This window comes from Athene cunicularia, assembly GCF_003259725.1.
Source record: "Athene cunicularia isolate RWA chromosome 8 unlocalized genomic scaffold, athCun1 chr8_part1, whole genome shotgun sequence".
In the NCBI taxonomy this organism is placed as follows: Eukaryota; Metazoa; Chordata; class Aves; order Strigiformes; family Strigidae; genus Athene; species Athene cunicularia.
In genome coordinates, this window is record NW_020799109.1 from 30,421,448 (window position 1) to 30,438,964 (window position 17,517).

Below are 17,517 nucleotides of genomic sequence, written 5' to 3' on the forward strand. Positions count from 1 at the left end.
GCAACCCCTTACCAAAATACATGACTTCAGGATCAGAACAGACTATTCATTCCCCATCAAAACAGCAAAAAGATCATGAAGGGACACAAATTCCCATGGTACTTGTGGAATTCTGACAGAAGCATCCTTCTACTGTTTTCTTTCTCCCAAGAGCCAATTCACAAGAACAATTCTTGGAAACATAAACCAGCCTATTACCCCTCACTCTATAGTACCAGGTTGTTGGGGTTTTTGTGTTTTGCTTTGGATTTTTCCTGTGAGATTGGATTATCCTTCCTTTTCACCCCCCAGAAATCAATCATTTCCATTAGGACATGAATTTCACTCTGGGAAAAAAAACAAAAAGTGAATTTATAGGCTTCTACTCAGATGCAATAAACAAACCGTACATTTTCAAAATAATAACTACCAGTAGAAACCTTTATTAGATAGTCAGAGAACTCTGCCACAGACTGGTAGGTAGCTTATTTCTTTTTAAAAAGGAGTATTCACAGTGGAATCTGCAAGCGTATTTACGGACACTAAAGCACAACGTCAATGGAACAGTTAACTACTTTTTCACAGACTTCAAAGTTCTGATATCGGAGTCATATTTTGGACACTGTTCCCTTGCTTTACAAAGATCATATTTTTGAAGATGAAAGAAAGACTAATCATCCAGGGAACTGTATCTAGGTGACGTCAAGGAAACCCAAATAAAGCAAGAATCAAAGTCTTACGCATAAAACACATATAAAGCATGGCTCCCTTTTTACAACCATAATGTTTTTCTCTGTATATAATTTTAGTGACCAAGAATTATTCCTGTTAAGGATGGAATTCTGATTGTCCCACACCTTTACTCTCCTTAGGTTGTACTTGCCTGAAGATCAAAAGAGCTTCTGTATGTAAGGTCTGCTTTAGGCCATGTTATCAATACCACACAATGTCAACTATTTGACCAAGACAGATGCTAAAATAAATTATTGCCAAATGAGAACATGAAAGCTTGAAATTGTGCCTCTATCTTTTTAAAATGTAGATCTAAGTGATATTATGAAACACCATACACTACCAGTGGTCCCTAATTAATAATTAACAGATACCCAGAGAAATGTCTCAACAAGCTATACCCAGGTGGTGGGTTTTTTTTGTCGTTCAGCCTCTGTAAGTAGGAGAGTGACAGGTGTAGAAACAAACAGGAAGAAAACACTCAGTTCTGACCCAACAGTGCTTTCAGTTTTGTCTCTTACACACACACACACACACACACACACACACACACAGAGAGAGACCACCCAAAACATGTGAACTATCTTTTTAACCAGGAATTAGGTAATAACGTACCAAAAAAATTTTTGGTGTGTAAGTGCTCAGCCTTTGTGCCACTCGTAGAGAATATGGCTCCCATACAGTACTAAGGTTTGCAAGCTTACTGTTATTTTAAACTTGCAGTTGTTACATTGCTTATACTTGTAGGTCTGAGAGAAATAACATTGCTCCAGGTGAAGTGTGCCTGGGACAAGCTCCCATCAAGAACTCCTGGTATAGTCTAAACATCTCTAGAACATGTAGTACCTCTTTTTCCCAGTTTATACATAGCTTTTGATACAACTCTTACTTGTTTTCTTAAGAATGCCTAAAAAGGTGAGTTATTTTCAAAATTAGTATAAAGTTAAAAGAAACTCAAACTAGCTACAATCTATTAACTCAAGCACAGCACCGCCAGAATTTTCACACACACTATTTGGTGTTTCATGTTGTTTTTCCTTTCACTCTTTAAGGCAGTGGTTTCCACAGGTCAGTTCAGAGAATATAACGAAGCATGGTCCACGGCAATTCATGCTGCAACTCCATTTTTAATTTAGGGGACTCTACTCCCCAACCATTAGTGGTTCTGTTCAGGGCTCCAGAGTTCAGAGATCAAGTTGACAGGCTCTGTTCTGGCACAGAATACAGCTGGCACATTTTTCATCAGGACCTCTTTCTCAATTATGAGATGGTTCAAACTGGGGTTTTTTCTGTTTTGAATTAGCCTATTATTCAAAGGTCATCAAGTTGGCAGGAACCTGAAAACAAAAACATAAGTGATAGCAGGTTTTACTTTGGGTAGTAGCTACTTCCATTCCACTGTTTTACAGGCTATCCACCTGTTTAAATGCACATCTTTAACGCTAATTCGTCTCAAAAAAAGGAGGAGGAGGAATACAACTATCATTCAGCAGTACAACTATACTTAGAGCTGTAGAAAACCCAGGTATAACCAAAGTATTAAACTGCTGCATAGTTTATAATTTTATTATATGTCCATAGATCTTAAAAATTTTGATGACATTTAAGACTTAAGTTGTCAGCAAAACAACCTTAACATGATAAATATCAGCACCAAACTACACAAGCAGAACCTTCTCACTTGAGTCTCAGCTAGAGAATTCTTGGCACACAGGTCAGTGATTGATGTAGGCCCTCTAGTATTTTAAGACTAATTAAAAAACCCAAGGCATAAACACTTGCCTGGGCTTTTCCCTTAGGACACCTGAATGCCTGCTGCAGACATCACTCTCTTTCGTGAACATTAAAGCTAGTTTGCATAACATTAGTTTATATCCCCATTTTCTCCCCATCAGGAATTTGTGTGACAGCAACATTTCCTGTTTACTCAGATAAAAGAGCAACCACATTCCTGATGACTGTCAAAAAATACCCTGTCTGGTCAGATTTGAAGCAAGCATTTGTTGTTTTGCATTTAACCTTTACCTGTAGAATCAAGAAAGATGAACTGGGCTAAAGTTCCACCCTTAAAATTAAAAATAATATTTATTAAAATAGTTCTCAATATTTTTCATCTGGGTAGTGGTCTATATCAAAAGCACTTTTAAACATCCAATCTTTCTTAACTGGTCATACTGTTAACAAGAAAACTAGATCTTCCATTCTAAACAGTACCATAAGGCATCTCTCCAGAGAAAGCACTGCTCAGGAGTCAAATCATGATCAAGAGAAAAAAATTTACAGGCTATTTTTTTACTCATTTGGTAAGCCAACCTTCATAACCTAATGTTTGTGTGAAGCACTGCTTCTTCTATGGGAACAACTATGCTGCAAGAAACCATCTAGCATAACTACACGTGTCAGAAAACTGAAAATATGCAACAAATTATGGTAGCAGGCGTTTGGGCCTTTTAGTGGTAGGTTTTGTTCGTTAATCCTCCCCTCTTTTTTTTTTTTTTTTTTTTTTTTAAATCTTCACTTTGCTGTCATATTTTCCACAGGAGGCCCTGCCAAGATCCTTATGCATGCCGCTTTTGCACAAGTTAGGAGCTGAATGCTTTAAACAAGTATGCATTAAATAGCATTGTTAAGCCTTATTGAATAAAAGCTGTCCTTGGAGGGCAGTTTTCAGGCTTGCCTGGAAGTCACCACTTTTCTTTCAAACTCTTTGCCACTATTTGCTACTATTCTCACATTCTTCAGCCAGTAACACAATTTCCTCTCTGCACTGTCCCAAAAAACTTCCACGGGAGCTTCTACAACCCTCCTTACTCCTTAGATTTCTCTCAGAAGGAGAACTGAACAAGAAAGCACAGAAGGATCTGGAAAGGTCCTTTTATTTCTCCTTAAAATACTTTTGCTCTGGGAACTCCATAAACAAACGTGCAAAGGAAAAGGGAGATTTCAGGTAGACAAAGTGGTAACTTAAAAAGGATTTTGCTGATAAAAACATCAGTAAGAATTTATATGGGAACTGAACTTAATAGATGTTGGAGTGGCCTTTTCTTTTTTGATTAATGGAAAACTCTACCTTTGCTTTCAGTCTGTCAAAGGTACCTAGGACTAAACTATTTTTTTTAATACACTTTAATGCACCTTTAATACAAACAACAGAAAACATGCATGCCCAAGACGTGACAAAATGGCACTATGGAAGAGTTATCTGGAACTGATATTTTATGTTGCAGTTTGCAGCTTTCTATGTAACTGTAAAATAACCTTTTTAAAATAGACAATGACAAAAATACTGCCACCGGGACAGATCTTTTAGAGCGTTTCTTCAATTTTCCCAATTCCTTTAACTTAGCCCCAAGATACCCCTAAATCTTTCTTCATTACCACAGAAGCTCTGAGGACTTATTTGCAAAGGGACAAACAGGAAAGCTAAGGCAAATCAATTAGCATGTGAAATCGATATACAGGCAGCTCAGAGTAAATGGTCTTTCGTACAAAGCCATCAGCTACAGCTGGTCATCTTAAAGACCTGTCAATTCTGAGCTCTTAACAACTCATACTCCTTTTCAAACTTCTTGCTCTCACCTGTTGTCTGTTGCTTTGGCAGGCAGCACTCAGGTGTTTAAACCACAGCATGGCATTTGTTCTGTTTCCAGCTTGAAATTTATATGAATTTCCTGAGAGAAAGGTAGAGAAAAAAACTGATAAACACAAAACATACTATATATTTGAATCCTACCCATATTCAAATAATTCTAAATTAAAACAACATGAAAAGATTCAATAGCAGAAGGTTCATAAAACTTCACACTTTGTCTGGCACAGGAGCAACTTAATTATTTGACCTAGTGTGAGAGAAGTTTCAGCTTTCCTGTCTTCCATTCCAGCAGTCTAGATTTCAACTAACACCAGTGTCAACTAGCAAAGAACAAAAAATTTCTTGGAACCATACAACAAATATATTTTAGTTCTTTGCCATTATTGCAATTTGATTATATCACTTAATATTTTTTTAATGAAGTGCAAGATAGCACTGAAATACACTCTAGAAAGCTAAATTTGAAAATATTAGAAAATTGTTCCTAAACATATTGATGCATTTCAGACTAGTATTTTCAGTATCTGGTTGTTATACAGTGCTTGCTTGGGTTCAGAAAGGTCATGTATTACAAAAACATTTCAGGTTGCTGTTGCTGAGTTTAAGTTGACAAGCATTCATAATTTACACCACATATCAGTGGTGCTAGAATAGATGCTCAGAAATAAAACGTACTAAGAACTGAAGTAGACAAAGCAATGAATGATGCTAAACTTCATCATCAGAACTTCTAATGATGCTCTTTCTGCATAGTTTGAACTGCTATGGAAAAGTAACAATTTCTTCACAAATTTAAACTGAAACCAGGGCACTATGCTGGTGTAAGGGAAATCAAGGCTTCTCTGCAAAACAGTCAAGATGCCTTAGGTTTTCTTCCCCTGGTAATAACGCTACATTTGAACAGATGGTTTGGGTTTTGTTTTTCATTTGTAGAGGGGACTGGTCCAGCACCTAGTGTTAGCTGAATATTGCATTTTTTTATTGTTACTTACATTTTCACATATGTGAAAAATGCCTGTGAGTGGTCTAAACATAGTTTAAAAGAATGCAGATGAATATTTCCAATAAAAATCACAACTGGAGTTAAGAGTTTGGAGAGTGCTTAGAACTTAATGAAGACTCTATGGATTCTCCATGGACAACTGTTCCCACAGCATTTTAAAGACAAATATGACATGTTGGAGAGCAGCTGAATAAGTAAAAGGTAACGTGCTTCCCGTTTCATCCAGTTGCTTATGAATACCTCAGCAAAGCAAATATTTATTCTGGGAATGGCTGCACTCTTGGTGCTAGCATTGCTCACCCTTCTCAGAATCAGTCAATAAGAAGAGATCTGGATGCTCAGGATCATCTGCCATCATCACCATCCAGCCCACCACTGACACGTTCTTACTCGGTGTGGATTTGAACTGAAAATACAAGCAGAGGTGTAAACTAAAGTAAAACAAGAAGCTTCAGCCAGACTGACTGCACAGACCAAGTATTCAAAAGAGCAGTTCTTCTCAGTGACACTGTTAAAGACACAGAACAACTTCAAAGGAAACATAACACTCCATAAAATTAAGGAAGTTTATGATTTTTTATATGGAATTAGTAATAACGGAACTTGCCACAATGAATTATATTCAAAACAAATTAAAAGGAATATCAATCTTCTAAAATGTGTCAAACTGCACAGTATGAATACAACAGCGTTCCTCACCACATTACTGCATATATGTATGAATACTATAGTTCAAAAAAGTGCATTAAATAATTCAAAGCTTCTCTCTCCACTGTTAACAAACAGAATTACACTTGTCTGTGCCATAATTATTTGAAGTTAACATGCATTCATTATTATAATAGTCTGTAATTACACATAACAAGTCCTGTGGACTAGATAACACAACTGTGTAAATAAATATTATGACCCAATGAATGAAATGGAACCAACGAGGGCATAGATTCAATAAACATGCTCATCTATCAACAAGAAGCTTAAACAATGGGGTTTTCCTATTAAAGGTGTTACATAGACATATAACTTAGGCCTCTTCTAAAGACAATACTTGTCTGTGTTACATTAGCCCCTCTTGACAGCTCCTTGGTCCCACTCTCCTTTTCATTGACCTGGTCAGTATTATTTTCTGCTTCACAGGCTTCTCCTCTCAATATCAGGCTACATGTCCATTAAATCCAACTCATTTTCAACTCATTTCACAAGTCACCTCTCATTACTTGCTCAGACAGTCCCATTCACTCCCCAATACCTAATTCATTCAGTTTCTCTCAAGTCTTTTGTTGACAGATCTCCTCTTCCCACATTCATAGGTTGAACAGACTTCATCAATCCTAGCACTCTCACCCTCTGCCCAGAAGGTCCAACTCTGCTATACACTGGTCTTTATCAGATATGTTTTCCTCCTGTCTTGTGAAATCCCTATTCTAACCTCTTTATTAGCACAGTAATTTTGACCTCTCTTTAATTTCATTATTAGAAATGATAAAGCTGAAACAAACTCAGGGATGTTTTAAGTCATTCAAATGAATTTATAGTTCTAGAATACTTTTAACCTTCATACTAATACCGCATAGAAGATTTACAACATAAAGCATCAAGTGTCTTTTGTTTTATCTTAGAAATACTGCTTTACCATTACAAATCTAGAACTCTAGTTCAGCAAAAGGAAACATTACTGCTAATAAGTTTCAGGGTATCACAAGCAAAGTAAGAATTTATAAGAATATTCTCTATAAGGGAACATAATTACTTTATAAATAAAATTCCACTTCAAGTCTAAAGCCAGTGATTCTATTATAGAATTATATTATAGATTAACTGGAGACCTTGAATGTCCAGGTAAGTTTATCTGTTTGGGACTTTTGCAACAGGCTATGTTTTAAACTGAGGTTTAAAATACATTAGAACTTTAAGTGAACAAATGTTAGACCAGTATTTTAAAGAAAAATATTTTAACTGAGTTCAAAATAATTCCAAGTCCAGTCTCTCTGTATCTTACAAACTTTTGACTGCATCATCTGTGTACTGCCCTCTAAGTTGCTATAGTTACACTTGCAGGAACCATTCCATCACAAGTTCCTACCAGACATGTTCAGCTGACATTTATGTAACTTCAGTGGAAATATAAAAGCTTGGAAAATTTGAAGGGATGCTTGTACAGATAGCTTAAGCATAAAAGTGATGATGACTGTTCTTAGGTAAGACCTGTCTGACAAGCTTCAAAATTGATGCCCTTTTTTTGATACTGCCTTTGGGAAGGGGACAGATTTGGTTACACTTCATCAGAAGACAAAGTAAATGATAAAGCTCTATTAGATAACATTTCATTACAGTGAGAGCCAGGTAACATAACTTCTTTCTAAAGAGAAACTAAAATTTCTTTGAAGATTCCAGTCAGTAATGAAAAATGTTAAGGAATTTTATCTGAAATATGGAATAAGGACGAGGAAAGGAAATAAAATAAAGATGTAACTCATGAGCTCTTAAAAATTAAAAAAAGGAAGTATACAGACCCACTGAAGACACTGCCTCAAAAAATAAGATGACAAAACTTACACTTAAAAAGGACCTGAGAAATGCAAATTTCCAAGTAGCCCTACAAAGGATTAATGGGTCGTTTTCACAGAGGTGAAAATTTGAGTCACAAAGCAGTTTTTAATAGGTTACAGATTGACAATGCACCTCTTGAACTGCACTCATTTCTAGTTTCATGCAAACAGTACAACTGTACTCTCCTTAGTTGTATTTCATAACAGTAGGTATACAATATGTGAAATTACCATGCGATCAAAACTGCTAGAGCTTGCTTGTTTTTTCATTTTACTCAAAACAAGTAGTTAATCCCAGTACTTCTCTGAAAAGTAAAAAGCTCCACACAAGGGAAGTGTTTCCTGCCAGCATCAATCCGTCATCACTTAAAACACATGTCAGTTTTCCATCCCTGTGCATGGCTGGATTTGTATTCCACGTTTACATAGTCCCCCAGGGCAGTTCATTCTCCATGATGCACAGAGCCTTGCTAACAGCAAGTCTGCTTTGTTAACATGAAGGTAATGAAAGCTTCATTGTAATTTAATGTTCCTGGTTCCTCTTTCCTTTTTTTTTTTTTTTAAACAGGCCACTGGAATGACACTTATTATACACATCAAGAACTACACAGCTCTGGTGCTAGGCTTCACATAACTAAATGTTTTGGTGGTTGTTGTTCTGAGCTCGAAGGCGTTTATACATAAATCTTTGAATCAAAAACTCTGAATTAATCTGTGAACAGACTTTTCACTTCAACCTTTTGGCAACTACAAATCTCCTCCTCCTCCTCATCTCCTGTTGAGATTTTACAGCTTTCTAATACTCAAATAATTTTCTCAGTGACTGAACATACTTCCTAGAACGGCAGCATTCTTTATCAGGGTATTTCAGTGTAAGTGCCTGCACAACAACTACCAAGTTTTCTAGAATGCCAGTAAAAGGGTCTAATTCTGAATATAACATGCAGTGAAAGGCTTGGAATGAACAAGGGTTTATGCCTAAGCATGAAGCCTCAAAAAGTCTCTGCTGCTTTTCCAAGTACCTACAAATATAGAAAAATCTCATGCATGCTATGTTTTCGCAAAAATTAGTAAGATTCTTCCAGACCAGTCGCTATAAACAGTTGTTTTATAGGTGCATTCACATTTCACGGTGAATGCTTTAAGATGAATTTTAAGTTGGTTTTCTGAAGGTGTGCAAGTGCTAATTTTATCACAGAAGCTTGTTTGTGGGTACCATTTCAGCATACGAGATAAAACCTTAAGCATTCTACACACATTCCTTTCAGATTGTCCTGTACCGCATCTCTCAGCTCTGAAGTTCACATGCTCACTACAGACAATTTTCCATTACTGTCGTAGTAACTGAAACCTGATCACTATTTAAAACATAAAGCTCTTTATATTTAGTAGTCTTTCTTGGTAGATGCAGCACAAGAAAGTCTGTCACATCCAGGTATCTACAGCATCCTCTTCCTTTGGACTAGATTCACATCTACAACACACACTATACTGGATGCCCTCCTTTGACCACAGCCATGAGAAGAAAAGCGAGCTTGCTAGTGTCTAAAAGGGAGGAGATATCTTGCCCTTTTTGTTGGATTACATTGGGATTTTTATGAGGTAATTTTCCAAAGAGGATGGCTATTATAAGCCTGGAAGCGCTCTGAGCGTCGGCGCATTCCAAGTCCTCAGTCTCAGCTGCCTGAAGCAAGAGCAGCAGCAGAACAGTCAAAAGCATGCCTGTAATCAAGACACAGTTACCATGAGACCTCTAGCCAGGAAACTTTATATAGCAGACTGACTTTTTTTGTTGCCAGCATGCCTTTCCATGTCACAGAGGCCTTGAGAAAGGAAGCTGAAAAGACAGATGTTTGCATGGCACCAGCATGGTCCCAGAAGATGCTTAGAATATTTTACCTAGGCAAATCTCAAATGTATCAATCTTTGAAAAAGAAACCTATCTCAAAAGGAGACAGCATCAATGTTTTAATCCATTTAATATGGACAGTAACAAAACAAACCTAGATCTAGCCTCAAATCTCTTAATTTTGCAGAATGGACCTCTTTGGAATATCACTGGACAGCAGTTGTACAGTGAACGTATAGTCATGTGCTAGCTATCTACAGATAGCTGACCGGCTACAGTTTACTCTCTTAACTTTTTTTCTGAAAATGTAACCAACTGGGAATTGAAGCATGACACTTCATAAGCCATCTTCACAGACTCCAGAACAAAAGCTAAGTCTTTATATAACCCTGTAGGGAAACGGATGGAAACCTAAGCCATCAATAGCTAGGCTAAATGTACAACACAGGTAGACTAGCTGAACAAAGTTAGTGACCACCTATTACCAAGCTGTTTAATAAACTGGAGCCTCCTGGCCTGTTACCCAAGCCTCTGTCTCCCACAGCAGTTACTAGGTTATTTTCCACCTTAATTTCAGCATAAAGAGTATACACTGCATTATAATAACCTTCGTAACAGAAGTATGTGTGCATTCACTGGGAAGTATTTGTTTAAATAGAAGACAATCCAAACTGTAGCTTATAGGCATTATATTATTTTAGCCATAACTGTACCTGGGAAACCACATCAGAGACCTGAGCTTCCTAAAATGCTTTGTATTCACAAACAAACCAAAGTATGTTTGTTGCCCTAAAAACCTAAAAGCAAGGCATCAGCTGTGTACAGACAAACCCAAGGTTGTATTGGATAGTTCAGTCCAATTTCATAGAGCCAACTGAAAAAAGAAATCTGCTCTAGCAGCCATTACCTTTTACTACCACTCCTCCACTTCCCTCTCCTGGGAACTGCGTTGCTCAAACTCCACTCAGTAATTTGCAAGCCATAGTGCTGGCAGGCTTCTGATGATGATGGGTAATCCTGCCAGCATTATGAACTTGAAGGTCTCCTAGTCTCTATCTGCAAACTTTCTTACTCGCCTCTTGGCACATTTGTGGACAAATAAACACAAGAACATAAGGATGACAGAAGATTTCAGTTTCGTAGGCACTAGTCTCTGTTCACTAGTAGTTTAGTTGTTGTAGGTATCACAACACATCAGTGACTTGGAATATTAAAAATCCATTCAATAGGTTCAGAAAGTAATTTTTGAAAGAGCATTCTTAATGGATATAACTGCATTTCAAGACAAAAGTAAAGCCTTTTGCAGTAACAGAGACTGGAGAGGACCAGATACCAGACTTGAATGTTTACATTTGTTACCTTTTTACTTCATTTACTTTTCCTAAAGAAAGGGCAAGACCATTTCAATGATTAAAGCTGTTATTCTGAAGGAAATGTATAACAAATGGACTACATAAACATTCAATGAACTTAATTTCCAAACAACAAAATTACCAGCTATGCAATTTTTCCAAGTTCTCTAAACCCATATGTTATTTAGATTGTTTTAAAATATTTTTTACAATACTGAAAATTGTCAAAGTTTGAATGATGGAAGACTTTACCATATTTGTACCTATTCAGACAGTGGACAAGAGAGACTTACAAATGCATAGTCTATTCTTAAAAGAAAACAAAATGCAATTTTGGCATAAAGCCTGAAGGCATCAGTAACAGGAGCATAAAGTCTGACATTACAAAAAATTTCTTTTCTGTTTCTCAATGATTCCAGAAAAAACAATCAACTGTTAGTCACAAAGCCAGTACAAGTTCTCTCTTGCTTCTTTCTTTTGCTTTAATACTTTGCATTTCTGCTCATAATTGTTTACAAGTCTGTTCTTTCCAACTACCTCTACTTTTAATGAGACAGACTCCTTCCATAACATTTTCAGTGATACTGGACGCAAATGCATCCAAACACATACACTTCTCTAAAGACACCCAGGAGACAGGATACCTGGCCAAGAGGCCTTTGGTATGGGCTAGTATTGTCCTACCTGGCAAGACAAACAGTGTAGGATGCGTTTTGGTTTCACCTAAGCAATCAAAGCTAGTAGGGGTGGGGCAGATGGATGACAAAGGAAAGATGTAAATATTTCTACATATAATTAGCTATTATTAAACTACTTTGAGTATCAGAATACTGTTTCCTAATGAACTACTTTCAATAAAAGAGGCAAATACTCTTTTTTTTTTGGTAGATTAAGACAATTTCCACACAGAAAATTCCAGTATCCAGGAACATCCCATTCAGAAATCTTATGCTTCAAATCTCTACCTTCTGAACATAAAAATTTTATAAGAAAACAGCATTTTTTTAACCAAAAAGAAATAAGATAGTCCCCTTACAGGGATTCTAGAAGCACATCTCAGTTTGTTCAATTATATAAGCTTTATGCAAAGCAAATGTTTTCCAGTGACAGCTGTCATAAATTAAAATAGAACACTGGCCAAGGCAACTATAAGTAATGGTTCTGAGTAGCAAATGACCTCAAAAAAAGGTCCAAGTATCTTAAATCTTACCCAGTTTCCTAACAGAATCTCTGGCAGCACCTCTTCCATTATAATTAACCAGTAAAAACAGGAACTATGGACATCATAACATCCCTGGAACATCTACAGAAAATCCTTTTACTGCTTCCCAAATAAGCAAAGTATTTTTAGCTCCTTTCAAATAAAGTTGCAGCTAATAAAAGGAAAGCCAGCATCACGAGATATGCTAGCGCTCTGCTTAACACATGAAATGTTTTGTACTCTTGTATTTAGCAGGATTAAAAAGAGAGGAGTCTAATTTTACCACATATATGAAATCAGTACATGTTTAATGTCATATGTGGTGACTTCTCAGTCTTTTCACATCAATGCTTGTTTGGATTTCAAGTAGCAACAAACTATTGCAAGCCTCAGAGATTATCAAAAGATATGACTTCTACCTTAGAAAAGCAGACAAACCCAATGACATAGTTCCCTTCCTTACAGACCAACAAATTCAAAGAGACCCATGGCATATGTAAAGCAGATGTTCTTGGTGTAGCACATGAACGTGCATGATATTTCCATTAGGGCATATCCCTATGAGGTGACTGACTGACTGGAAGACAGGATAATGCTGACTAGAAATCATGCAAATCCTGAACTATTCTCAGTGTTTACATCAGGAAATCACATTTTAATTTTGGCAGATGAGACTGGAACATGCTTGGTTTGCATACATGTTTTCTCTCTGTAGCCTTCAGAGATTTTGCAGCATAGTAAAAGAGTTGGGTTCCACACAGTGCTACCCAGTATTTCGTCCAAGATGCTACCTAAAGAGAAAAGACAAAAACCAAAAAAAGCAATGGATAAATAAAATGTTTCATAATATCAAGCCTTAAAATAACAGGCATCATCCTGCAAAAAAGTGACAGCACTAACAGCCCAGCCAAACCATCAGCCATGTTTCCAAAGATGATGTTTCTAGTTATTTGTGTGGGCCTATGAATGCATTAAAAATCTAGAAAGTGGAAAGAATATATGTTCCTTTCCTCACTAATCTGAGAAAATTTTTCTGCATGTTACTCTATACTTTCTGCAACCCTTGTTGAACACTTTGCTGAGGTAAGAGTACATTTGTCCCTTTTACATTTTATGTACTGTCATAAGGTATCCCCCATTGTCATGAATATGTATTTTGATTTATAATTCATCACCAAGCATTGCAAATGATAAGGGTTATTACTTATTGATAAATTCATAGGATTCACTTACCATTCTTAACATTCAGAAAGACAAAACTTGTTCCTCTCTTTTAAAGTTATCAGTAATTGTAAGAAATCTTGTGTAGCATTGCACTTCTCTTCTACTCTTTAGATTATGGGTATAGCCTAATATACCGCATAAATCCACCAAACAGAAGAATGCAAACTCGAGCAGTGACCCTAAGCCTTACTCAGCCAGGCAGAGGTGGTCTTGGACACCTGAATTAGTTGCACAATGCCATTTTATTGTATTTATAACTGGGAAAAGGAAGATGAGAAAATGAATTTAAAATCTTACTGTAGGTTTTTTGCCTTCTTTCAACAAAGTCTTCCTCCTGAGAACACCTTGAATAGTAACTGCTCCTGGATACAAATGAACAGCCAAATCTTCAGATTCTAGTGAGCTGAAAGGAGCATGTGAAGATTTGTGTGAAAAAGTATTTTTCCTAAAGTAGTTTTCCAATCATTACCACAAACTAATGCAAACATCTGTATTTTAATTTAGAAACGTCAACTTTTTATTTATTGGGCTTTGTTGTGGAAAAATACTTTGGTTGTTACAAGGAATTGCTGTTGTGGAATTTACACTCACAAGCAAAAGTGATCAGAAAAATTAATTAGCCAAGCAGGTAATCCTTAATTAAAAGAATTAAAACTTAAGACACAACTGAAATACAAGAACAGTTAATTTTAAAAACCAAACAGTTGAAGTACATTCATACAGTTGCTGTATGTGTTAAAAACCTCTCCTTCAGCCCTTGCAAGAAAGATTTGAGTATTTTTTTGGTTAGAAACACTAGAATCATCACCACATCAAAAACAAAGCATAGCTCAAGCATGCACAATTTTTAAAATATCTGAAAGCAAGAAGAGTGGGCAGGAGCAGTAATAAAGAGTAGAAACCCAAACCACAGCTTTAAGGTGTTTTAATGCATCTGGTGTTTTATTAATCATTTATCCTATGTGGGATCTAAGAGCAATGGGCCAAAACAAATGCCAGGTACAGCACTGTGAAAAGAAAAAAAACCCTCAGCTTTATTAAAACTACAAAGCTGACTGGCTTACAAAACACAAAAAAATTGGAAAAAATTTACAACAGAAATCACTTCAGTAAATGTCAATCAGAGCATATAACTAAATTGCCAAGAAACTGAACAGTGCCTAAAACTTGTTTTGAAGTAAGCCAGGATTTGCTGTTTCATCCATCCTAACATTCATGAACATTCAAAGTAAAATGGAAATCTGATAAGTATTTTCATTGCAGCACCTACTGAGAATGATGATATGGAGACAATTTTGGACATTGATAGATGTGAACATGAATTTAATTTAGGGAGACAATGATTACTTCCTAACATGAAAAAAGTTTCATAGTTAATGGCCATCTCCTTCCCAACTACAGTGCCACAGAGCTGGAGACAGCATTTGTGTTTTAATTAATCAGAATAATCAGTTATATTACTCTGTCAGCTTGCAATAATACTATATTATACTAAATTTGGGGCAATTTTAATGCATTACTCATTTTAGCCACATAACTGCTTTCAAGGAACAGGGAAAAAGAAATTCAATATAGAACTGCCAGCAAAGAAAATATCTTGAATGCTACCCATCAGCATAAGCAGCAGCTTTGTTGTCCACATGAGAACTACCAACACTGCTACCGAGTGACAGGCAGTTAAAAAGCTACTTCTGGTAAAACATCTTTAAACTTTGATATGAAGAACCAATGATTCAGAATTTGGATTTGCAGACCAGAATGAACAAATATCCTTATGGTGATTCAGATTAAGTCACAGAAAAGGAAAGCTTTAAGTCTGAAGAAAAAGGTCTCTACCTTTATTATGACATGTAAGTTAGAAAGATAACATCAGAAAACACCCACTTAATTATTAAACCAAACCAAATCACCAACACCAGAGGGAAAGTTTGACACCTCTGTGTGCAGTGGGGATTGTACCTGCTGGCCTTCATGTGGCCTCGATAGCCATTTCGTGACACTCTTGTCCCCGGACCGAGAGAATGGTACAACCTGTTCCTGTTGGATTCCATTATAAATTGTATGTATTACATATACTTTTATTCACACAAACAGCACGACTGCTAAAACAGTATTTTTTTGTGTGTGCATATGCAAAGCCACTTCTTCCACGTAAGAAACAGGATAATTTCAGTTAGAAAAATGCATGCAGGGGTAGATACCACGTTTTTTTATTTTATCAAATGTTCTCTTTGTCAGAACTCATAATACTGAAGTGTTTTATTGACACTGAACAATAATACATTTTGAGAGCAAAGTCTGAATTTAGTTCTTAGAGATGAAATGAACGTAAAGGGACATATTAATAAAAACTGTCTTTAAATTCTGTTTCTTGATGTTACTACCAAAAAATAGTTTCAACTTCTATGAGTATGCACACACACAAGCTGTTGGACTATCAAAATATGCCTGACGCTGTTTAAAATACTGTTGTATAAACTCACACTGAAATAAGCTAAGCAATATTTCAATTCTCCAGTTCATATAAACTTTACCTACAAGCTTGATGTTTTAGAGTCTTTAGCCTGGTCTATATTCTTATCCCTAGTCAGGACTTGTGTTGTGGACCTGCCTTCTGAACAACGCTTTGCTTCACTGAACCTTGTTTTTCTGGATCAGACCCCTCAGCCTACTGAAGTCCATTTAAGTCAACAGAAGCATAGGCACTTTGTCCTCACCTCCTATTTTTTAACCTGTTTTTCTAGTTGCTTGTAGTATGCTGAAAGATTGAAAATCGGCTCCAATTCTGCAGAAGCAGACAGTTAAGTACAAGCCTATTACAATTTATAGGCAAAATCTCCTACAATCTGTCACCTACAAGAGGAGCTTTGCATTAGCTGGAAAGCTGCAGTATTTCTCCAATGGGAAACCTAAGCAAACAGCACTGTCATGTTTCACTCAGTATAGAGCAGGCAAACAGACTTAAGAGATACAGTAAAGGTCAGCAGCATTAAAGAAAAATGGGGTATTTTGTTTTTGCCATTTTGTTTTTTTAAACCAGCTCAAACTATTGCTTTTGCTGCAAGAAGAATTATCAAATACACTAATGAATTATCATCTAATCTATCCCAGAATTTGCTTTTCAACATAACTGGTATCTTTGAATTTATGTATGAGTTTTTCAAAAAATATATTCAAGATATAGACAAAATCTTAATTAATATGAAGAAAACTGTAATACGAGCTGTATATTTGTATATTTTGCATGCAAATGAAATACATTTCCTTCTTATCTTTAAGCTTGTTTTTTTTCATAACAAGGAGGCTATCACTCTTGGGATTCGAGCTATTTCAGGGAAATCTATTTAGAGACACTCAGGATGACAACCTATGAGACTGAAGAGCCACTTAGTATACTGCCCTTAACATGATATAACTGTCAGGACTTGGAATTTAAGTCCTTCAAGTAATTTTGATTAGCTGTAAAGGACATCCCAATGCTGAAAGCTCTTTCTCAAGTTTCCAACTAAGTTTCTGTTGCACTTGAAAACTAGTGACTCTAGTTCTCATGCCTTCTGCATTTCCCAGTTACAAACAACAGGAGGGCCCAGAAATGCTAGAATATTTGTTACTATTCCTTCTGTTATCTGGGGAATCTGTGTGTGGAGTATCCCTTTTCTTCCTGTTAGGCATATTAGGCAGATCTAAGCCTTCCCAGCCAAAGATTCTGATCCTCAATCACTGGGAAATTCCCACTTTCACTGCATAGGAAGCAGTCATTAATAACACTGGATGTATCCCAATTTTGCCAGTAGCTGTTCATTCTAGACAACTAATGCTCCTCCCTCATTTAAAGACTCTTAAAAGAATGCAAACCCACTGTACAGATCAAAACTAGAGAAACTCCTCCAGTTATCTTAAATTGTGACATCTGCATGTCAGTGCAGTACCTATTAAATATGAAAACATGCTTCATCATCTTATAAACCAAGGAAGAGACACAAGGTTGCTGTGTATGTCTAGAAATTTCACACATGATATTGTGAACGTCTGCAAG

At 36.4% G+C, this 17,517-nt stretch overlaps 1 protein-coding gene across 8 annotated transcripts in view; it reads right to left on the minus strand.

The window, feature by feature from the left end:
• Nucleotides 1-404: 404 nt before the first annotated feature.
• RALGPS2 (Ral GEF with PH domain and SH3 binding motif 2) overlaps nt 405-17,517 on the minus strand; it is a 124,692-nt gene continuing 107,579 nt past the window's right edge. For 6 of the 8 annotated variants that reach the window (XM_026853466.1, XM_026853469.1, XM_026853467.1 and 3 more), the window contains 6 exons: nt 15,441-15,518; nt 13,779-13,884; nt 12,956-13,048; nt 5,607-5,712; nt 4,291-4,382; nt 405-2,048 (listed from right to left, as the gene is read on the minus strand). In XM_026853466.1, coding sequence (XP_026709267.1) covers nt 2,019-2,048; nt 4,291-4,382; nt 5,607-5,712; nt 12,956-13,048; nt 13,779-13,884; nt 15,441-15,518 — 505 coding nt within the window. In that variant the 3' untranslated portion in view covers nt 405-2,018. The remainder of the gene's footprint in view (nt 2,049-4,290; nt 4,383-5,606; nt 5,713-12,955; nt 13,049-13,778; nt 13,885-15,440; nt 15,519-17,517) is intronic. The other 2 variants (XM_026853472.1, XM_026853473.1) reach the window with 1 other exon arrangement.